The following is a 24,086-nucleotide window of genomic DNA, read 5'->3' on the forward strand; positions in this document are numbered from 1 at the left end:
TTTTTTTGCATGGAAAAAATCAAGCTCTACTGACTTCTGTTTTTAAAACCTCCAGAAACAAATTCATGAATGGAATTTTACAGCTTCTTCCATTAGGGGAATAAGGTAAGAACATAAGGGAAAATGGAATTATTGTTTTAATACAAATAATGATGACAGCGTTTTAGTTTAATGTTTCCACTTATTTATAAGATGTGATATTCTCATTTTTATCAGAATCCTGAGCTTGTTCGTGTGCTGCTAATAAGGGCTTCTTGGCTTGTTGTAACAGAGAAGCTTTTTTTGGTATCCAATAGACTAAACTTTCTCGTCTCAAACTTTTTTTAAAAAATGAAGTTAGATCAGTAGAAAGAGAAGGCGTTTCTTCTTTGAACCATGGATGTTCAAGTGCTCAGGGAACCCCAGAATCCCAGTAACTGAAGGAATTACTTGGTAATGACACTCAGTTGGGGTCTCCTGAGTACAATAATGGAGCCAAGGGCATTGTTCTCATTTGGGGAGCAGGTGGTGTAGTCCAAGGAGAGCTGTGGTGCTTGCTCTTTGGATCAGGGGTGACCACCATTTGGCGACCCTTGTGGCTACACTCTGAGCCTCACCCTGCCAGCACATCCAACGGTAGGAGCAGCTCTGAAGCAGATGTGAATTGTAATCCCTCTTTCACTGTTTAACCTTGACAGAATCACTTAGCCTCCCCAGGACTCGGTTCATAGTTTCCATTAAATGAAGGGCTTGGATTAGAACTGTATGTTCTTTATCTGATTGTAAGACCACAGGCCACTGTGGAATCCCCTTTTACCTTCAGACATGGTATAATCCTGTTCTAGACACAGCACTGTTTAAATTAGAATAATATTTTTGTCACTTTAAAGGGAGGGAAATAATTTAAGAATAGTAGTGTATTTGAGTAATACTGATGCAAAAATATAATTCAGTGTTGAACATTTACAAAAACTGAATACTCCAGAAACTAAGTGGTATGAGAATATGTAGTCAAGAACCTTTTGTTTGTGCCTTCTCATACAGCTACCTCTTGCTGCCGTTCAACCATCAACAGGGACGTGCAAAGGACCTGGGGTGAATCAGACCCTAGAACCAATGTGCTATAAAGAGCACATGTTGAACAAAGTGCTACCCAAATAACCGTGATAGTTTCTTTACAAATTTGTTTCCAAAACTTATGTATAACCTAGTTTTCATTATTTTTAAATCACCCTGTTGCTCTTTCAACTAAGTATTTGTCATGTAATCCCTGACACATGAAGAATGGCTAAAGAAACTATGGATCTCAGGGAGAGATGACTTAGGGGAAGATAAAGTGGCATCATTTGTTTGAAGGGAATTTAGGCTTTTCCGTGGTGCCACTTGGCAAAAGGAGGGCCATCGTGTAGGCTTGGCCCAGTGTAGGTAAATAACTTTCGAGCAGTAAAATCCATCAGCAAATGGAGTATGGTGATTTTCTGTCTCCAGGTATGTCCAGGAAAGCGGAATATTGACTGAGGTGCTATAGAGTCAGATCCTGACCTTAGAGGGAAAAGGACCAGATAACCTGTAATGGCCTTTCTTGAGCTAAGATGCCATGTGTATTTCTACCTCCCTTGTGTGGCCCCAAATAGTGTGTCCTGATATTTTTCAGGTCTTGAAATTCCTTAGATACCATAATACATTATTTCACAAATAAGCTTCCTGTCTTGTGTGTGAAATTATAAATTCTTGAGGACAGAGACCATATTGATTGCCCTTTCTTGCTGCTCTAGGCTTTGCTTAGTGCTGTACCTATGGTAAGTTCTCCATACAAATGAAAGTCGTTTGATGAATACAAACTCAAACATACGCAAGATAAATGTCCCTGCTATTTAAATTTTGTAGAGAAATAGAAGTCAAATTTGGGGAGTAGTGATTAAAACATTAATGAATCTTTCAAATTTGTAAAAATGGGAGAAAATCTATGACTAGATTTTTCTCAAAAATGTATAAGTGACATCATAACTTATATGTAAGCTGCCTTATGTTTTTCCAATTTTACAGCATATCCAAGTTTGATGAGCGGTGTTGTTTTCTTTATGTCCACGATAATTCCGATGACTTTCAAATCTACTTTTCTACCGAAGACCAGTGTAATAGGTGAGTTACAGCTGATTCAGGGGGTTGTGATGTAATTATGGCAAATCAATTTTTCTTTAAAGATTTTATTTATTTATTTTGACAGAGAGAGAGAGGGAACACAAGCAGGGGGAGTGGGAGAGGGAGAAGCAGGCTTCCTGCCGAGCAGGGAGCCGGATGCGGGGCTCGATCCCAGGACCCAAGGCAGACGCTTAACGACTGAGCCACCCAGGCGCTCCCATGGCAAATCAATTTTAAAGAGTCTTTGTTGGGAAGAATATTTATTTGATATGCTGCCTTTCCTGAAATTTTAACTTATAGAAAGTTACTTTTACAGCTTCACTGAGGTATAATTCACATACCATGCAGTCCACCCATTGAGAGTGTACGATTCAGTCTTTTTTAGTATATTCACGGTTTTGCAACCATCACCACAGTCTAACTTTAGAATATTTTCATGACTCCCAGAAGAAGCCCAGTGTCCATTACCAGTTACTCCCCATTTTCCCTCAACCTAATCCCCCCACCCCGGCCTTGCACAAAATCTAATCTACTCTCTGTCTCTCTGGATTTGCCTATTCTTGACGTTTCATATAAATGGAATCATACCATATTTAGTCTTTTGTGTCTGACATTGTTTAGTTGTTATAATGCTCTCAAGGTTCACCTGTGCCGTAGCTGTATCAGGACCTTGTTCCTGTTGTGGCTCGTCACCCTTCCGTTGTACAGACAGATTTGATTTATCTATTCGGTTGAGAGGCATCTGGGTTGGTTCCACTTGTTGGCTATTACGAATAATGTTACTAGAACGTTCACGTGCCAATTTTTGCGTGGCCCTATGTTTACATTTCTCTTGGAGCTAAATTACTGGGTCTTAGGTAACTCTGTGTTTAACCTTTGAGGAACTGCCAGACTGTGGTCCAGTTTTACATTGTCTGCAGCAGCATATGAAGGTTGACTTCTCCCTGTCCTTGCTGCACGCGTTATTGTGTGTCCTTGTGCCTCCAGCCGTCCTAGTGGGCGTTAGGTAGGATCTGACTGTGGTTTTGATCTGCATTTCCCTAATGACTGATGATACTGAGCATCTTCTCATGAGCTTACTGGCCATTTATATATCTTCTTTGGAGAACTATCTGCTCAAATCCTTCACCCAATTAAAAGAATTTTTTTAACCTCTTATTTTGGAAAATATTCAGAGCTACAAGAAAGTTTCAGAGGGGCACCTGGCCGGCTCAGTCAGTAGAGCATGCAACTCTTGATCTCAGGGTTGTGAGTTTAAGCCCCACAACGGGTGTGGAGCCTACTTAAACTTAAAAAAAAAAAAAAGTTTTTAATTAATAAAAAATTGGAGAAAAACAGTACAAAGAATTTCCATGCGTGTTTCACCCAGAATTCCCCAGTGTTAACTCTTTACCACACTTGACTTACCTTCACTCCATATGCATATGATTATTTTTGTTCTGGACTCCTGAGGAGTGAGTTGTAGACATAATGCTTCATTACCTCTCACTACTTGAGTGCATATTTCCTAAAAACAACATTCACTTACATAATCACAGCACAGTTATCTAACCAGGAAATTAAGACTGATAAGGCTCTGTAATCTACAGACCTTATCCACATTTGACTTACTGTCCAACTAATGTCCTTTACAGCAAAACACAAGATTTTTTTCTCTGCCCCACCATCCAGGCCAGGATCATGTGTTACATTTAATGGTCATATGTGTGTGGTCCCCGTTTATCTTCATCAGTGCTGCTTTGTCTGTCTTGACTCAATGCTTTCAAAGAGCACAGGCAATTAAAGTTGTGTAGGCTGTCAGTTGGGGTTGGTTTGCTGTTTCCTCCTGATTACATTAGCGCCATGCATTTCGGGAAGGAACAGCCCAGAAGTGATACCTGTCCTTCTCACGCACCACGTCAGGATCCGTATGGCATCTTTGTCTCGTGCCTGGTGAAATTAACTTGGCTCACCTGGTGAAGGTGGTGTTTGCCAGTCTTCTCCAAACTGCCCATTTATAATTGGGTTATTTGTATTTCTGTTAATGGTTTTGAGAAGCCTTAATATATTCTGGATACAAGCCCTTGATCAGATGTGTGGTTTGCACACAACTTCCCCCGCCCCCATTCTGTGGGTGGTTTGTCACTGTCGATGGGGCCCTCCGCGGTACATAAGCTTTATATTTTGATGCAGTTCAGTTTGTTTTTTCTTTGGTCATTTGTGTTTTGGGGGTCACCTAAGAAGGTGTTGCCTGACCCAAGGTTCTGTATGGTGTTTGTTTCCTTGTTAAGAGTTTTAGCTCTTAGATTTAGGTCTCTGGTTGATTTTTTTTTTTTTAATTTATTTATTTGACAGAGAGAGAGACAGCGAGAAAGGGAACACAAGCAGGGGGAGCGGGAGAGGGAGAAGCAGGCTTCCCGAAGAGCAGGGAGCCCGATGTAGGGCTCGATCCCAGGACCTTGAGATCATGACCTGAGCCAAAGGCAGACGCTTAACGACTGAGCCACCCGGACCCCCCCTCTCTGGACGATTTTGAGGTCATTTTTGTATATGGTGTGAAGTAGGGGTCCAGCTTCATTCTTCTGCATGTGGATATGTGGTCGATCCAGCCCATTTGTTGAAAAGACTCTTCTTTCTCCTACTAAATGGTCTTGGCACTCTTAGAAAATCGGTTGACCATAAATGTAAGAGTCTATTTCCAGAATTATACTTCTGTTCCCTTGCTCTGTATGTCTGTCCTTACACCAGTACCACATTTTTCTTTCTTACTGTAGCTTCATAGTAAGGAAATCAGGAAATGTGAGTCCTCCCAACGTTGTCCTTGCTTTTAATAGTTGCTTTGGTTAGTGTGTTTCCTAGCATTTCCATGTGAATTTTAGAATCTGTCAGTTTCTCCAAAAAAGGCAGCTATGATTTTGACAGGGATTGCCGTGGAGATGTAGACCAATTGGAGCAGTAGTGTCATTCTAACCATAGTAAACCTTCGATCCCAGAGCACGGCATAGCTGTCCATTTGTTTAGGTCTTCTTTAATTTCTTACAACGGCGCCTGCCTTCGGCTCAGGTCATGATCCCAGGGTCCTGGGATCGAGCCCCGCATCGGGCTCCCTGCTTAGCAGAGAGCCTGCTTCTTCCTCTCCCTCTGCCTGCTGTTCTGCCTACTTGTGCGTGCTCTCTCTCTCTGTCAAATAAATAAATAAAATCTTTAAAAAAAAAAAAATTTCTTACAACGGTTTTTTGCAGTTTCAGAGTACAAGTTTCATACGTCTTTTGTTTCAAACATAGACCTAGGTATTTTTTTATGCTATTATAGAGTTTTCTTAATTTCATTTTCAGAGTGTTCATGGCTAGCATATAGAAATATGCTTGATTTTTATATACTTAGTATCCTGCAATCTTGCTGAATTCATTTACTAGTTCTAATACTTTTTACTAGTATTTTAAGATTATGTTTTTTAAGTAAATTCTCTGCCCAGTGTGGGGCTCAAACTCATGACCCTGAGATCAAGAGTCACACTACCAACTGAGCCAGCCAGGCGCCCTACTTCTCATACTTTTTATTGAATTCCTTAAGATTTTCTGTATATAAGGTTATGTCTGCTGCCGACAGAGATCATTAAAGTGCTTCCTTTCCAGTGTAGATGTCTGTCTGTCTTTTTCTTACCTAACTGTCTGACCAGGCCCTCCAGTACCGTGGTGAATAGAAGTGGCGAGAGCAGGACGTTGTGTCTTGTTGCTGATCTTAGGGGGAAAGCATCCAGTCCGTCTTTTATCAGGAAGCATGATGTTGCCAGCAGGTTTTCATAGATGGCCTTTATCAGGTTGAGGAAGTGCTCTTTACTACTAGTTTGTTCAGTGTTTGTATCATGTGGTTTGAGAACGTTCTAATTCAGTACGTCTCAGGCACTCATCATGACATCATATTTGGAAATCGGACAGGATATCAGACTAGGGGACCGTTGGATCACAGTCTTCAACTTAGAAAAACTGCTGCCAAAGATGAGGCAGAATATCCCTTCACTACAAATTTGACCTTTCTGACCCTCCCTCAGTCCTCAATGCCTTTCTTTTTGCCATACGCCTAAATAATTTTCTGAGGTGTAACATACATACCAGTGAAGTGTGTAAAGTGCAGTTAGGTTTACCCCCACCCCAGCAGGTGCCTCATGCCCCTTTCTAGTCATTCACCCCCAGCAGTGCTAACTATTTCGATTTCCATCACCAGTGGTCAACTTTACCTGTTCTTGACCTTCAGATAAGTAGAATCCTGAAGTATGCACTCTTTGTTTTCTCACTCACGTTTCTTAAAATAATATCCATTAGATTTAGCCATGATGTATGTATCAGCTCATCCTTTATATTGCTGTGTCGTGTTTCATTATGTGGAAGTATAGCAGTGTATCTGCTCTGTTGGTGAACATTTGGGTTGTTTCCAGTTTGGGGCTATTTGGAATAAAACTGTGAACATTCTTGTACATGCCTTTTGGTGAGCATGCACATTGATTTCTGTTGTGTATATACCTAGAATGTGGGGTTACTGCAGTTGGGGGCAGCTCTCCGTTTGCCTTTGCTTAACTCCACCAGTAGTTTTCCAAAGTGGCCGCATCACTTTCCACTTCCACCAGTAGCGTATGAGAATTCCACTTCACATTTTTAACAACAAGTGATAATGTCCCGTAAATTTTAGTTATTCTGGTAAGTTCATACCACACGTCTCTTAAGAATCCTGACTGTTGTGTTTCACAGCTTTCAAACATGAAAAGAAGCAAAGGTAGAATGGATTAGTTACAGAAAAGAACATTTTAACGTTTTGTGGGAATTATCTTCAAGTGTACAGTATTCTTCCCTGCCATCTTGCAGGAAAATACTGACTAAAGATTTTGCGAGTCATGGGGCGCCTGGGTGGCTCAGTTGGTTAAGCGACTGCCTTTGGCTCAGGTCATGATCCCAGGGTCCTGGGATCGAGCCCCATGTCAGGCTCCCTGCTTGGCGGGAAGCCTGCTTCTCCCTCTCCCACTTCCCCTGCTTGTGTTCCCTCTCATGCGCGCGCGCGCGCGCGCGCTCTCTCTCTCTCTCTCTCTCTCTCTCTCTCTCTGTCAAATAAATAAATAAAATCTTTAAAAAAATGTTGTGAATCAAATTGCTTGTATGTAAAACAACCTCACGAATCTAAGAAGTGGCTGATGTAGCCCAGCAGCATCTGTGAGAAAGACCTGTGGGTAACAGTTGATAGTAAGCTTGATCTGTGTCAATGGAATGACGAGGCCACCTTCTTCATTTCCTCCCCACCCCCTCCTTCCACAAGACCTTATTTTGCACTAAGCATGAGAGTGTCTACAGCTTGAGAGACGGGTGTCCCACTCTCCTTAGCACCGATGAGATCACCTCTGTACACCGGTCGTAGGGCCAGACTTGAAGAATAACAAGGCGACACCTTTCAACAATGACCTTTTAGTGGAGTGACTTAAAAACAAGTCCTGGAGGAAACACTGAAGGAACAAGGAAGAAAGATTTATAGGGTTTAATAAAATTATGTACATTTCTGGGCACCTGGGTGGCTCAGATGGTTGGGCGTCTGCCTTCGGCTCAGGTCATGATCCCAGAGTCCTGGGATCAAGTCCCGCATCGGGCTCTCTGCTCCTTGGGAGCCTGCTTCTCCTTCTGCCTCTCTCTCTCCCCCCCCCCCCGTCTCTCATGAATAAATAAATAAAATCTTTAAAAAAAAATTATTTTCTAACGGGCTGTTCCATAGAAGAGGGATTAATCCTAAGCAGTCCATGGATGGAACCCACGTGAATGAAGTCTTAGTTCGATATAATAAAGCATTTCTCATCAAGTTGTCCACAGAATGAGCAACCTTGTGAGGTAATGAGTTCTCTGTCACTGGAGATGTTCAAGCCTCAGCTGACCAACCAGTCGATGGGGCTACTGTATAGAGGAGATTCAAGTATCACATGAATATTTGAACTAGATAAGGTAACCATTAAAGTGCTATGTCAAATCAAGGAGTAGATTGATTGTTCCATGAACTTGTAAAAACTCGGGGTGTATTTAATCACGGTTTAATATAATAAGGCTAAGTTAAATGCAGGGAACATGAGTGATGATAATTAGCATCTTTGTGACATTTGCTATTCTAGGTTTTGCTCTTTGGTTAAAGAGATGATAAGCAACTCAGTGGGCAGTACAGTGGAGCTGGAGGGGGACACCGATGGGGACACCTTAGAGGTGAGTCATAGAAGACCTGCAACATGGAAAAAATTACTTGTGTAATTTGTGTCTTTGATGCTTCAAGAAAATGTCCCATTTTTGTGTGTGAAAATATATTTAACAATACTCTTGACCATAGGAAACAAACTGAGGGTTGCTAGAGGGGAGATGGGGGGGAATGGGGTAACTGGGGGATGGGCATTGAGGAGGGACGGGATGAGCCCTGTTCTATGCAAATGATGAATCACTGAACTCTCCCTGTGAAACTCATGATACACTATATGTTAATTAAGTGAATTTAAATGTAAAAAATACTCTCTCATGGCTGCAGCGCAGGGCGCAGGAGGGGGGGCAGCCGGCGACGTCAGGCTGCCCCCCCTCCCCCCGCTTGGCGCCGCTCTCCGCGGCGTGGGCCAGCGGGCCCAGCGGCGAGCTGACCGAGCTCAAGTTGCTGTGCCAGGGCCACGTGCGCGAGAGGAAGCTGGAGCGCGTGCTGGGCGGCCTGGACCTCTGCTCCGTGCTGCTCGGGCGGAAGGCACTGGGCCCGGCGCACCCAGGGCTGCTGCTACGGCGGTGCCTGCACGACGCCGGGGCCCCGCCGGAGGGGCGAGACCTGCGCGCCACATTTGACAGCATGTCTGATAATGTGGGGTACGACTGGAGAAGACCGGCCCCGCGCCTGAAAAGTGTGTCACGCCACGATCGATGCCATCACGGGGAACTATCCCCACAACCTCACGGAGTGGGTGAGGGAGTCGCTGAGAGACTGGAAGGGCACCGAGAGGGAGGCCGCGGCGGTGTCCCGCCTGGCGAGGGCACTCTGGGCCTGCCAGCCGAGCCTGGTGGCCCACCACCTCCTGGAGGATCAGCAGGCCCCAGGGGCCTCCAGAACGAGCAGTAGAGGTGGCCGCAGCAGCAGTGCTGTGTCCCAGACGTCCTGGGACTCGGAAGGGCCCGCCTTGGGGGCTCCTGGTGACTCAGCTGTTCCCCTCCAGGGACCCGAGGGCATCTGCACAGCCCGAACTTGGGTTCTCCCACCAGGGTTGACCGAGCATCTTCCCTTTGCCTGTGCTGTGAAGACCTAGCAGTGAGCCAAGACGAGGGGCCCCAGTGCTCAAGGCATGGCTGGCTTCTCAGAGCTGGCAGTCATCGAGCACTTACTCTGCACCCGGTGGGGCTTTGGGCGCCATACACATGCTCTCATTTATTCTTCCTGATCACCCTTGAGAGTGGGAGTCTGTTGTCCCATGAAATGCATCTGTGCAAGAGGAAATTTGGGACCCATGTCCAGCATGGAGAAGGAACGTCCAGATCAGCGGTTATCAGTGGTGGTGGTCTACGGGTGGGGAAACCCGGCCGAGGTCAAGAGCTGGAGGAAGTCCGTAGCAGTGGGAGAGCTGGGCAGAGAACCAAGGCTGTCAGGCTCCACAGCCCACACTGTGACCACTGGATCATTCTTTTACTCCCACAGTTGGCCAGAGGCTTAGAGGCCATCAGTATAGACCTGTACACCAGGGCAGGTGGCGTGGGGAAAGCTGGTGGGCTCACGGCCCTTGAGTGTGTTAAGGGACAGTGAGATTTGTGAGGACAGCCTGCAGTCACACCGTTAAGTGCTCACGGGTGGCTGATACATGGTCAGTGCTCTACAAATGTTCTTAGAAATATTATGACTTCTGTGATGCCACAGTTGTTAGTATTTTGTATCAAAATCACCATTCTCATAACAGATTTAATAAGGGAGCTAGATCCTGTAATTTTGAAAAAGTGGTCTTCCTGCTTCTAAGGTAATCCTATTAAAGCTTATGCCTTTAGAGTGGAGAGCTCCATAATACAAAGAATTTCCCATTCCTATTGAGGAATAATTCATTTCTCGTATTCTCGTAAGTCCCATCACGGTCAGTTTCAGTATCTCTTGCAGCTTCCCTTAGGCTGAACTGTGAACAGGGTAGCTGGACTTCATAACAGAATCCAGGAACCACTAACAAGGGGAGAGTTTGCCCTCAGCAAACTGGGTCTGCTAGAGGCTACCTTTCACCAGCTTTGGGCCCACCTGCCGCTGAGAGGCAGCAGAGAGCTGAGTGGCCATCCCTCGTTCCGGTCTTCCAGCTGTGACCTTGGGAAAGCCACACGTGATGTCATACCATGCCACCTGGACCTTAGGTTGCTGAGCTCTTGCCCACACTGTCCTGCTAAGCTGTGGACCAGCCTTTGAGCCCCTGCACGCCTTCAGCAAGTACTTGATGATGCCGGGCACTGTGCTGGGAGCTGGGGCAGTAGCAGGCAATGAGAGAGAAGTGGCCCTGCTCTGTGGACCCCGCACATCTGGCCAGGAACACAAGTATTAAGCAGCTCAAAACCTAAGGGTGCTGCCGAGGCGCTGAGCCAGTTGCAAGCCCGTACCGGTGCAGCCTGGCCTGTGCCGTGCACTGTGCATTTCCCCTCCTCGCCCCCCACCACCCTGCCAGTGTACCTGCCTCTTAAGGCCTTGGGTCAGAGCTAGTTCTGTGGCTAATAGACACGTCAGCACTTTCAATAAATGGCAGTGGTTTGGCTACTGGTTAGCTTTGGGAAGTAGGTTTTCTGAAAAATGTGTCCCTGTTTCTTAAACAGAGGCAGATTTCAGAGGTTCTTCCATTCCCTCATGCTTTATGACCTAAATTCCTGAAATGTGTAAATGCCAAACATCCTGACAGCTGCCCTATATCCCCCTGCATGCTCTCACACCTGGAAGGAGCCCCCAGCCCTCCATCACACCATGTGTTCTGATAGAGCCTTCAATGGCCTGTGATTTCTGCACCTGAAATTTTCCATGGCTGGCAAGCAGACAGGGCTTGGTCCCCAGCTCTGCCGCCGCTTGCTCCTGGGACCTGTTTCTCAGCCCCACATGCCGTGGAGGGCGCTGGGTTTCCCCCAGCACTCATGTCCTGACACTTGCAAGGAGAACAGCTCCTGTCCACTCAGGGAGAAGGAGCACGGGCTCTAGAGCAGCCTCACGTGACCTCATCTCAACGCCCGGGTCAGAACTGAAACTCAGAAAAGATGATGCGTGAGAAGAGTCTCCATCCTGCACTGCTGGGCCAAGCACGCTGCCGGCTTCCCGGGGCCTAGAGCTGGCCTGGCCCCGGCGGCTGGGCACCACCAGGGCAGAACCGTAGAGCCTGGTGACATGGGGTGAACTTGCACAAGAAGCTGCCCCCAGGAGATGGTGGCTCAGAGCCAGGTGGAAGCACCCACTTGTTGAGTTCACACATCAGCAGTTGGGAGGCTTCTGCCATGACCGGCGCCATGCCAGGCATTGAGGCATGACAACGGGACAAGCAACGTGCCCTCGGAAAGCACACGATTTCCCCTGCTTGGTGAAACAGGAGGAAAAGTGTAGTAAAAGTAAACATACGTGTATGGTAAAAGCACAAATACTTCTATGGTCACTGAAAACAAAGATACACCGTAAAAAAATAAAACATAAAATACTCTTTTATGAGCAAGCTAGCCATCATTCTCCGTGACCTACAGAGATGAAGTTGAATAGGTCTCTATAGAAGAACCTCATTACTTCAGTATCTTCTCAGCCAGAATATTTAAGAAAAATTTGGCGACTGAAGTAAAATTTTCTTTTGTGTACAACATATAGAAGTTTTTTTCTCAGATTAAGAATGTTTGTGAGCCTACAGGAGAAATAGTTGGCCAGCTCGTGGTACCCGTTCGTCTGTGGATGGACACTTGGGTTGCTTCCATAGCTTGGCTGTTGTAAATAATGCAGTAAACATAGGGGTGCACGTATCTCTTTGAATTGGTGTTTTCATTTTCTTTGGGTAAATACCCAGCATTGGAATTGCTGGATAGTAAAGTAGTTCTATTTTTAACTTACTGAGGACCCTCCATACTGGTTTCCAGAGTGGCTGCGCCAGTGGTGCATTCCCACCAACAATGCACAACGGTTCCTTTTTCTCCACATCCTCGCCAACACTGATTTTTTACCTTTTAGATACTAGCCAGTCAGACAGGTGTGAGAATCCCAAGCTCTTGCGGATAGTGCAGCTCTAGTCCAGTTATTACACCGTTACACCTGTGTGTCTTTGCACAGCAGTTCAGATTTGCCACTAATTCTGGTCCTCCCATTGATGACAATTTAATGAGATTTTTACTATCAAGTTAGCTTGAAATTCATTCTTTGAGGTTTCTTTCAGAAAGTATCAAAAATTCATTTTAATAATTGACTCAGGTACTTGAATTCTTAGTTCAGAATCAGAGTTTGTTGTGGAAATGAACTGAATGTTGCACTTTGAAGGTAACAGATGAGCAGGCCAAGAAATGTGTGAGATAGAAGCCTTTTCTGGAGCAGGCTGATGTCTGGTTCAGTCAGACATGACGGGGACCTCTTAGTGATCTTCACTGTCATGAGCATCCTTGGAAGTACGTTGGAAGGGACCAGCACACGTTCTGTGCATTTCTATAAGTAGGCAGAGTAGAGCCTAGAAAACAACAGGAGCAAGAATGGCTCAGCCTAGAGTTATATTTGTTTTTATCCTCGAGAAGAACCAACTAGAATGCAGCTATACAGCAACTTTTGATAATCAGATTGCGGCAACAGAACAGCAATGGCGATTATAGGTGGAATGTGTGCAGTGTGTTTGATGCTATATCTGTCCACCTAAAAGCGGGGAAGCCCTGCCATGTGCTTTGTATTAAGAACATTTTATTGACCTTCGGTTCTCCCATGGGCTATAGAAGGAGGTTGGTTTCCTGAGAAGCTAATGAAGGATCATGCAGGAAGGCAGCTCTTTGGGGGTACTGGACATGGCTTAGAAGCCTTTGTAAATTGCAGCATTAAAGTGGGACAAAATCTCCAAAAGCTGAGGCCACTGAGTTCCATATGAGCTGTATTTTTAAATTTTTTGGATTCCATTTCCTAAAATCATGTTGTGAATGTATGAGTAACTGAGAATTCTACCCTTTGAAAGTAATTACTTAGTGAAAATTACATAACCTAAGGAATGTGACCTGCCTGGCACTCAAATAATGTTATTTACAAATAAAAAATGGCAGGACAACGTTTAGGCTCTTATGGGGCTCCCCCACAAGTTGTGTGCTTTTTGATCCTGTTGCCTTGCCTTTTTCAGTACGAGTATGACCACGATGCAAACGGCAATAGGGTCGTGCTGGGGAGAGGCACATACGGGATCGTGTATGCCGGAAGAGACCTGAGCAACCAAGTGCGAATAGCCATCAAGGAAATCCCGGAGAGAGACAGCAGGCAAGTCAAGGCGGGCCTTCCTTGTTCTCAGGTGCCACCTCCACACCCAAACCCCGTGCCCACCACTGAAGGCGCAGGGGACTTAGGAATGAAGGCATTGTGTCATCCAAAACTGTAACATTCTCTTGTTAGAATGGTGATTTGCTTTTGTTCTTTGCGTGTTATAAATAGATGGGGAAAACGGAACAATTTTACTTGGAGGCATGTGGATTGCCAAGAGTCCTATTTTAAAAGAAAACTGTGGTTTTATTTCCACTCATCAACTAGGTCTAAAGTTGTACATTTTTACATAGATAGACGGCAATTTTTTTTAAATGTGACTCTGCTTTAATTCATAATCTAACAATTTTAAAGGGCTATGATTTATTCAGATGTATCATTACAGAAAATTAAATGTGGCGAAAAGAAAATTAGCTTTTGCAGTATAGACTTTTTTTTATACCCTGCCCTTTAACCTCACCCTCATACATTTGGGACTATTTTATTTTAAACCACCACTGTTACTAACTTAATATTTTTTAGAGTCTAGTAAATACTTATTTCTTTTTAAAATTCACACCGCCCCCCCCCCCAATTCTAAACAAGAATGTTGCAGTGTTGAGTGCCGAGTATTTTTGTAGAGAAGCTATATACAGGGTAATGGCCACCACATACGAAAGAATAGCTCTGTCTTCCACAGACATGTTCAGACGACATCTGCATATTGCTCTCAGTGCTGACACTGATGGACACGTGCAAACAGCCCTCCATCCTGGTGGTCAGTGAATTGTTAGGGATGGGTTACAAGTCCTTTCTAGCAGCTATAAGACCCTTCATCATTCATCCGTTCATTTAATCATTCATTTGTCTGTCTTTTCATTTATGATATTTGAGCTAGAAGGCCAGTCCTGAAATGAACTCCTCTAGCTTCTTCTAAGGCTGGGAAAGATTAAATGACTTCTTCAAGGATGTGAGGAAGCAATACTGGGATCCAGTCTCTTGAGTTCCTTGTCCAGTATTCTGTCTCTTATGCTCATGCTGGCTAAGGTGGTGTGGTTGTATTTTGGGGGGAAATTGATGGCATGTACCATCTCCTTTGACTGGTTGCAGTAGTTAAGCTTTTCATTGTCCATAGGTTTTCGGGGAATTTTAGAGCCAGAGGGGACCTTAGAGACTGTTTTTGTCCCATTCCCTAAATGTATAGCTGAACTTATGTTGGGCACCTTCTCTTTGCCAGTTTCAGGACTGGCCCTGGGGACTGACAGGTGCCTAGGATGCTGTCCTGATGTCAGGGTGTTCCTGGTTTGGTAGGGAATGCGGATACCTTGCCTGGGGATCAAAGTGTTGAGTGCCACAATGGGGGGACGGTGCACAGAATGTTTGTGGAAGACAGGAGAGGAATCACTTTTCCTGAGTGAGTTGTGGTCAGTTTGAGGAAATAAATCCTCTTTGAGCTGGTCTTTGAGGGATGAGTAGCAGTTCATCTGGCAGAAAAGGAGAGGCCAGAGCATTCTATGCTGAGGAAAGAACAGAGCTGTTAAAGCACAGAGTGTTTTCAGAGAACAACAAATTATCTGTTGTGACTTGAAGGTAGGATGGGGGTGGGGGCGCTCCTGAGATGAAGCAAAATTTTCAGTAGATGTAGTCTGATTTGAATTTGAAGTTCCTCCTGTGCCGTGTTAAGCAATATGGTCTTTGTATGCACTTGATGATCTGATGAGGTGTGTGTTTCAGGAAGAGGAAATATGGCAACCAGAGGAGAATAGACTAAAGAAACCAGACGCTGGGCTAGGAGGTCCATTAGGTAGCTGTTGTCATAGTGTAGACTGAGTCTGTGGAATGAGACTAGAAGGCAGCTGAAGACAGAACCTTCTGCAACACGATTCTTCATGAGAGGCAGAGGAAGAGGGCCCGCTCAGAGAGGCAAAGCACAGTTGGAGAGTTGAGACCCTAACAAGAGCAGTCGTTCGTTGAGTACTTCCCATACACAAGGCATGCCAGTGGGTGCCTGAGACACTTGACACGCTTCGGCCTTTGGCAGCCCTGTGTGGCTGGTAGAGCTGTCCCCTATTTTACATAAAGGGAAGCTGCCTACTCTTATGGGAGCCAGGGGCAAGACCATTTCCAGAGGGAAGGGTTGGCCAGCAGCAGGGCAGGTACTGGCACAGTGCCATGCGGACCCCAAGCCCCAAGGATCCAGCAGGTGACGCTGGCTTTGCTTTTCTTACTAGGTACTCTCAGCCTCTGCACGAGGAGATAGCCCTGCACAAGTACCTCAAGCACCGCAATATTGTTCAGTACCTGGGCTCTGTCTCTGAGGCTGGCTACATTAAGATATTTATGGAGCAAGTGCCTGGGGGTGAGTAGTCACTAGTATTCTGGTCTCACGCACTGAAAACCACTGATGAAAATATAATGTGAACATCATCATCCATCTTGCCATTTAAAAAGTGACAGACCTTTTAGATATGGGAGAACATTTGTTTCTCAGAGGAGTTGGATACAAACTTTCCAGTGTCACATAAATAGTCTGTTTCTGGTTTAATTCAGTCATCAAATATTCATTGAGGATCTACTGAGTGCCAGCCGCTGGGCTGAGCACTGGAGACAGATGAATAAAGCATAGTCTCCAGCCTTGAAGCCTTCATGGTCTAGGAGTTTAAAGATAATTTGGAGACGAGGGGACAGAGGTTTTAAAAATGACACTGCAGAAAAACATGTTTACTGTGAAATCAAACACCTGTGCCTTATCCACAGACGCAGGCAGTATTGTTGGGGAGAGGAAGAATTCCTCTGATCCGGAGCCAGAGTGTCTAGCTTGAGTTGGTCCCTCCATCTGCAAGCTGTGGGACCTCAGGCAAATTCTTTACCTCTGTGCCCTCTCAGTTTTCTGATTGAATAAATGAATTGTAAAATTGGAGTACTAATAATTAATGATTGGCGTTGTAATAATTATTGGGTCGGTAAGGACCCTAGGTCCGTGGGTTGTTGGATGGATCAAATGAGATCGTGTATGTAAAGCTTTTAAAATGGTGCCTGGCAGAGAGCAAGAGCTCAATAAACGTTCATTTAAAAAATAAAATTAATGATAATTATGATCTGAGTACAAACAAAAACTTCAGTTTACAAATCTGTGTGCAGGGGCGTCTGGGTGGCACAGTCGGTCAAGCATCCAACTCTTTGTTTCAGCTCGGGTCATGAGACTGAGCCCTGCATCGGGCTCCATACTCTGCACGGAGTCTGCCTGAGATTCTCTCTCCCTCTCCATCTGCCCCTCCAGCTCATGCTTGCTCGTTCGCTCTATCTCTCTAAGATAAATTAATCTTTTTTTTAAAAAGAAGAAATCTGTATTCGTTCATTGTTTTAACCAACAGCTAGTAAGAGCCTACTATTCTATCAAGAACCTAACTGTATATATTGAGAGCTGGGTAGTGGGCTAGGTTTTGAAGGTTACATTAAGGATGAAATACAATTTCTTCTTCTCTCAGGTTGCTCCTAGTCTAGCAGAAAATAGGTCAGTTGCTGTTCCTGTGAATTGATTTTCCAAGGGTAAGGTTTAAGGATACAGAATTGGAGAAATGTGCACATCCCCTTCTACAGATGGAGAAAAACTGAGGCAGAGCAGGGTTCCTTCGGCACTGGGTAAGGTGTCAGGCTGAGGCTGGCTGGTGCCCAAGGGCCTGCACAGTGACCCCTGAAACACATGGTCAGAATATAGTGAAGGTTGGTTTTCTTTGGGCCCAAAGGTTCAATATCTAACATAATAAGGGCAGGGACATTAAGACAGTCCTGCCCCTGTGGCCCAACGCAGGGGGCTTCTCCCACTGAGGATGAACAGACCCAACCTCCTCTGATCCTAGCTCCCGTCTCCCTAAATGGCCCCTCATTCTGGTCCTGTCCACCGCTGAGTTCGGGGCCAGGTATAAAACATGGCTTTGACCCAAGCCGAATGGCCAAGACGTTTGTGCAGCATCTGCCGCGGGGGGCCGGCCCTCCCCAGGCCAGAGCACATCGTTGTGCGCTCTTCTCCTGACTTTGTGCGGCATGACACAGTCTGTAAAGCCAGAGAGAGCCCTGCTGAATTTCAGAGGTCCCAAGGGACTCCCGTTCGCCCTCCCTCTCCGGTGCCTTCTCTGGCCACACAGCGTGCACGTCTGGGAGCCGGCAGCAGAGGGAGGACAGACTGCAGTTAGCCCAGGTGCAGTGATGTTGGCGTGATGGCAGATGTGGGGTGAGATATCACCTCACTTTGTTTCTCTGGTTCTTACGATTGAATCTTCATTGCCCTGATGAGTTTTCTGCTGTGTCCCTTTCCAGGAAGCCTTTCTGCTCTTTTGCGATCAAAGTGGGGGCCAATGAAGGAGCCCACCATCAAGTTCTACACCAGGCAGATCCTGGAAGGCCTGAAGTATCTCCATGAAAACCAGATTGTGCACAGAGACATAAAGGTACTTGCTTGTGTCCACCAACGCGGCTTCGTTTGTGCCTCTGAGACCCTGCCAGCTGCTGGCTGGCCGGGTCTGCAGACTGCCCAGTTCAGAGAAGGGAAGGAACTGCGCGTGGCCGCCCCCAGAGTGCTGAGGCTAGTCTTGCTAGAGACTTGAGACCATTTCTTAAGGTCCAAAGCATTTGCTATTCTTCCTTTTCTACAGGGCGATAACGTTCTGGTGAATACCTACAGCGGAGTGGTGAAGATCTCTGATTTTGGAACCTCCAAACGGCTTGCAGGAGTGAATCCGTGCACCGAGACTTTTGCTGGTAAGCGGGACGGGGCTGGGCACAGGCAGCCGTGCCGGAGTTATGGTTCCTGAGAGCCTCAGCGTGGTGTGGCCAGTCGGTAACAAAAGCTGACCGTGTATTGTCCCCAAGTTCAGATGATTGGAATCTTATAATGGTGCACTGAGCCAGAGACTTGTGGCCACAATCGTGCCTTACTGTCGTTGTCATCTTCAAAGGTTGGGTGGGTGTGGTGCCTTCCTTGAGGTTTTCTGAGGGTTTCTAACCATTCGGCAAAACAGCATCTCTTTTAAGTTGTGAGTAAGTGTGAATCACAGTAGTCCTCAGACAACTCGTGAGGGTGTTTTACTGGTCGGTCCTAAAAATAGCCTGTTCCTGAGTGCGTTCTGGTACCTCGTGTACTTTGATATGGTTGTTTGCAAGGGAAGCTGATGGTTCTGGGGAATATGGTCTTGTAGGTGGGGTCGAGAGGTTGGATTTTCTCCTCCACGTCTCAGTGATGGACTCCTGGAAACCTTGAGAGGGGCTGGATTCAGAGTGCTACGAAATGACCAGCTAGCTTTCCATTTACCAGACCAGGGAGTCAAATGAGGTTCGAAAAGCTACCTGTGGCTTTTTGACATTCCTGCTTAAAAAGAATCGATCCCTGGAAAAAAGTACTGATTTTGAAAAAGTAAAGGTTTTGAAAAAGTAAAGGTGGTCCCCTAAGGTATAATAAAAGGATCACAAAGATCCTGCTTGAAGGAGTTAAGAAACAGTGCTTAGAATATGATAGCTCTGAAGTAATCTATATAAAAGAAGCATGACTGTTCTCTGTCCCTGGAGCACCGAGCTGTGCTCGAGGAGTGGATAGATTTGGCCTTGGCTTTAGTGCATAATGTCTCAGCTTTGAAAAACTTCTCTTCAACAAGAGGGTTGTTGTATGTCGACCGCTGGACACCCACGGTGGAGACACATTCTCTATCTAAAGAGAACTTTTATTTCTCAGGAATGACATCTCAATTGTAACACGAGAGGAGGTACGTGCACCTCAAAATGGAAAATATCACACCAAAGACTCCACCAGAATCTCACAAAAAGTGTATTGAATTTTCATTTATTGTTTCTGATATAAATATACATGTATCAACATGTGTGTGAGTATGTATGTATGTATGACTGGCACTTTTTTTTTTATTACCCTAATTGAAAATGACTTATGTCCTCCTCTTTGGAAGCCACCAGTTAGCTTGGCAGTATGTAGCAAGAGGGTCTCTGATATGACAAGGAGTTATTTCAAAACATAAAACCCCTGACAATTTACCTCGTTATTAGCATCCCCAAGGAGAAGAAAAAATTCACAAAATGCATGTATAATCCATTATTGCATATCACATTTTCCCAAGTAATTGGCTTGAGGCATGCATTTTGCATTGCAAAATAATGCAGGGGTGTTTGGGGGATAATAAAGAAGGGGTCTCATTTTGGGTAGGAAATTCCCCTGCATATCATTACTCTTTGCAACACAGAGCGGTTCTGTAAAGAAGTCTCAGCTGGTTCCTGCAGAGCCCTGCTTGGATGCTTGAGGACGTGGCTGGGCTTTTCCATGCAAATACCCAGAGGCTGTCAGAGCCTGGAAGGGGAGCCAGAGGCTAAGGCAACTTCTGGCCCTGAAGGCTCCCCTCCTGTGTTCCTCTGAAGGGCTTTCACTGTAGGTATAAGCCAGCCAGAACGGGAGGAAGGGCCAGTATGGCTAGGGTCAGCCCCCTCTGCTTCTGGTTTGGTTTGTTTTGTTTTGTTTTAACAGCTTTATTGGGGTATAAAATGTACCTGTTTGAAGTGCACGATCCAGTGGTTTCTCATAGATTTTTCCGAATTTTGCAGCCTTTGCCACGGTCCAGTTTTTGAACATTTCTCTCACTCCAAAAAGGTTCCTGTGCTACCTTGCAGTCCCCGTCCCCACCCCAGCCCCAGGTGACCACTGATGTGCTCTCTGTAGAGATTTGCCTGCTCTGGAGATTTCACACAAATGGAAGAGTGGGTAGTCCTATGTGTACAGCTGCTGTCACCTCGCATAATCTCTTCCGGGTCCATCCATGCTATGCCGTGTATCAGTACTTCGTTCCTCTTCTGGCTGAGTGGTATTCCATGGTATGGTTAGACCATATTTTGTTTACCCATCTACCATTTAGTGGTCATTTAGATTATTTCCACTTTTTGACTGTTGTGAACAATTCTGCTCTGAACAGTCAAGGACAAACCTTTGTGTAGACCTAAGTCTTCATCCCTCTCAGGTAGATGTCTAGGACTGGATCTTGGGACAAGGGACTCCGTTCCGGTCTGTGGCTGTGGACATCTTTGGTTCAAAATCTGGCTCATCCACTTGCTTGCTAGCTGTGTGACTTTGGGCATGTTACTTCATGTCTCTGTGCCTTCATAAATGGAGATGCTCCTAGTACTACCTCAGAGGGCTTTTATGAGGATTAAATAAGTTAATATTGGTGAAGTGCTTTGACCAGTACCTGACTCACAGCAAGTGCAACGGAAGTATTTGTTAATAAAATAAATACTAATTTGCACTTAGAAGTCCCAGATTATTAGGGCTGGCAGGAGCCTTTGAGAGAATCAAGTTTCTGTGGGTAACTAATATGTTGAACCTGTCAGACTCAGAGGCTGTAATCATAAAAGTCATCTCGGATTTTTTTTAAAAAGATTTTATTTAGTTATTTGACAGACCAGAGGCAGGGGGAGCGACAGGCAGAGGGAGAGGGAGAAGCAGGCTCCCCGCCGAGCAGGGAGCCCGATGCGGGGCTCGATCCCAGGACCCTGGGGTCATGACCTGAGCCGAAGGCAGACGCTTAACCAACTGAGCCCCCCAGGCGCCCCAAAAGTCATCTCCTCTTTGTCTCCCACTGCCCTCTACGTCCTGTCCAGGACAGGAGTCCTTTCCTGAGTCTTTGCCAGCTACCCTGAGACAACTGAGAGAAAGTCTTAATGGCACTTGGAGAAGCAAACAGTCTGAATTAGGTGACTGAAGGGAGCCCTGCTAATATACTTGTCAGCACTCTGGTCCTCGTCCCGGGGACAGTGCTCTTCCCCTGTGACCGTGGGTCTAGCAGCAGACAGCACGGAGTCTCGCCTTTTCTGTCCCGATTCCCACCTCCTTCCCCGCTCCCCAGCTGGGAACACTTTCCTGCCGGGTCCCTCTGAATGTGACTTCCACGTGCTGGCCAGAGACCTGTCCTTCAGCTGACTGCCCGCTGCCCCCCACCACTTTTATCCCTCACATTGCATTCACTACTCCATTTTTTTTCTCCTGAGGGATTCAGGCCATGGGAGATGGCCTTTGAGCAAGAGTCCTTTTAAAAAGACCCTAGGGGGCGCCTTGGTGGCTCAGTCGATTGAGCATCCACCTCTTGATTTCAGCTCAGGTCCTGATCTCAGGGTCGTGAGATCGAGCCCTGCTTGGAGATTGAGTCCCGCCTGGAGCTCTGCTCTAGGCGTGGAGTCTGCTTAAGATTCATTTTCACTCTTTCTCTCAAAAAAAAAAAAAAAAAAAAAAAACGAAAAACCTAAAGCAGTATTTCTGCAATGGGTCCCACATCTGGTGTCCAGAGATCATACATCTTTAACCCACTGTCGAGAGGGCATGGTGACACCACCAGACCCTACGAGCTGATGCTCTAAGCTGCTTTTCCTCCCATGGGAACCAGTCCTATGTGCAGTTCACCAGCAGGGAACACACACATAGACAGCTCTGTGGGGGGGCCAGCCAGGAGCCCTCAGAAGCTTTGGGGTAGGACAAAGTGGTGTCCCCTCCTACCACACCCATTCTTGGGCAGGGCAACCAGAGTGGCCCCTGGGGCCACAGGAAGCACCTTATTTCTCTTTTCTGTACTTCATTAACAGGAAATTTTGAAACTTTGGGCTCGGGCTCGGTATTTTCCAGAGCCTGTAGAAGATGCTTATTTATGTGGCCTCCTGTCAAGTGCAACAGTCCGGAGTGAGTGTTACGTTGCCCGAGTCGCCATTTTGAGCACAGCCCTTCTGTGACTCCTGTATTGAGAGGGCAGACCTCCCGGCACAGCAGTGTCTAAAGAAGTAGCTTTCAACACCCCCCACCTCCGGTCTCTCCTCTCTCCACCTTTTTAACCCCTTGATCCAGGTGGAAGTCCCCTGGGCTAAGGGCCTGCGTGCGAGGTGTGTAACCAGTTGTATGAGACCCCCTTGGAAACACGGACCCGTCATCAGTCTCTCGCCCTGTGCCTTGGTGTCTGGCTTTTATCTTGGCACCTCGGTCAAAACTTCTAAATTATTGCCCTGTGCCATGCATTTTCTTTGCCAGCAATTTGAAAATCCTGCTTGGGCAATTGTCTAGGAGCCCCAGATCAATTTCATGTCCGCAGGGGGCTGGGTCAGTGCCTGCAGGTCTCCTGTCTCCGTCTTCTGAACTCTGCACCCCTGCTTGGGTATAGCTACCTGAGAGTCATGGCTGGCTGGCCAATCGAGTGACCTGTGTGTGGGCACCTTGGGGGACATGCAGTTGAGAAAGGACATGACGCCCTTAAGAGAACCAGATTAAAGGCAAGCAAGTTTCCCAGCATTTCTGCATTAATCAGATGCCCGCCCACCCCACCCCCTGCCCTGCCCCCCCACACCCCGGCATCTTTACTTGGTTTCTCAGCAGAAGCCATTCTGGTGCAGCTGATGTACACCCACAACAAGCACACCACTTGGGGACAGTCCCTTGACTATTTGAAATAGTTGTGTGGCTCCGTCTCTGTTGGATGTTTACTCTGAGTGGGTAGTTTTTTCTAGGAACATGGTAGTCAGTAAAACGGAGCACCCAGTTTTCGATTACTGCTCTCCACCTTCCAGTGACATGAGACCAAGTCGCATGATGGCTTTGGAAATCCTTGCATCAAGTCCGCTTTTGTTCAGGCACCATTTGTTTCACTCGGGCTCCCGCTCGATTCTTTGCATCTGGTCGGTGATGTCATGGTGAATAGCTCCAGATGTGGAGACCGAAGATCTGAGTTCTAGCTTGAGCACATCCCCTACCTTCTCTGAACCTCATTTGCCTCCTGTATAAAATGGGAATCACAGTAGATAGTGCCTCTGCCCGACCTTACCGAGTTGTGTCACAGAGACAGTGCTATGTAGTGATGTTTCTGTAAGCTGTTGAGTACTAATGGGCAGTCAGGCCAGCAGCCTTCAAGATGGCCACCAGTGGCCCCCCACCTCCTGCCATTCACAGCCTTTTGTAATCCCCTCCCCTTGAATGTGGGCTGGACTTAGTGACTCACTTCTAATGAACAGATGAAGGTAGAGTGGCAGTGTGTGACCTGGAGGCCAGGTCAGAAAAGACAGTGTGGCATCCTTCTTGCTTGCTGTCTTTGGGTCACTTGCTCTGGGGGAAGTCATGTCTTGAAGATCCCATGTGGTGAGAAACTAAAGCTTCTTCCCAAACCCCACCTGAGCTTGGAAGTGGATCCTCCAGCTCCATTCTGGGTTTCAGATGACTACAGCCCAGCAGGTAACTGGACCACAGCCTACCCAGCTGTTTCTGGGTTCTGACCCTTAGAAACTGTCTGAGATCCTAACTCCTGTTTTAAGCTGCTAACATTTGGGGTAATTTATTACATAACAGTAAATAACTGATATGGATGTCATTGCTAAGTTCCTACCTTTATAAAGGGTGATGTTCACTATGTTTCCATACAAAGGAAATCTCCAAATTTAGCACCAAGCAGACTTATCCCCCAGTTTTGAAACAGTTGTGCTGAAGTGGACAGTTATTTGACCAGCGTCAATAAACCATTGCAGTT

The 24,086-nt window shown here is 46.1% G+C and overlaps 1 protein-coding gene and 1 pseudogene across 4 annotated transcripts in view; both read left to right on the forward strand.

Moving 5' to 3' along the window:
- Positions 1-24,086, forward strand: part of MAP3K15 (mitogen-activated protein kinase kinase kinase 15) — a 118,149-nt gene that overhangs the window by 79,416 nt on the left and 14,647 nt on the right. For all 4 annotated transcript variants that reach the window (XR_003612184.2, XM_028122543.2, XM_028122544.2 and 1 more), the window contains 7 exons: positions 56-105; positions 2,026-2,121; positions 8,240-8,327; positions 13,430-13,563; positions 15,774-15,901; positions 17,860-17,990; positions 18,195-18,300. Coding sequence is in view for 3 of the 4 variants with exons in the window: in XM_028122543.2 (XP_027978344.2) it covers positions 56-105; positions 2,026-2,121; positions 8,240-8,327; positions 13,430-13,563; positions 15,774-15,901; positions 17,860-17,990; positions 18,195-18,300 (733 nt within the window). In the remaining variant the exon portion in view is untranslated. The remainder of the gene's footprint in view (positions 1-55; positions 106-2,025; positions 2,122-8,239; positions 8,328-13,429; positions 13,564-15,773; positions 15,902-17,859; positions 17,991-18,194; positions 18,301-24,086) is intronic.
- LOC114223590 (FAS-associated death domain protein pseudogene) lies at positions 8,351-9,394 on the forward strand (annotated as a pseudogene).

This window comes from Eumetopias jubatus, unplaced genomic scaffold, assembly GCF_037043125.1.
Source record: "Eumetopias jubatus isolate StellerSeaLion01/CBP00866 unplaced genomic scaffold, mEumJub1_p1.0 scaffold_11, whole genome shotgun sequence".
In the NCBI taxonomy this organism is placed as follows: domain Eukaryota; kingdom Metazoa; phylum Chordata; class Mammalia; order Carnivora; family Otariidae; genus Eumetopias; species Eumetopias jubatus.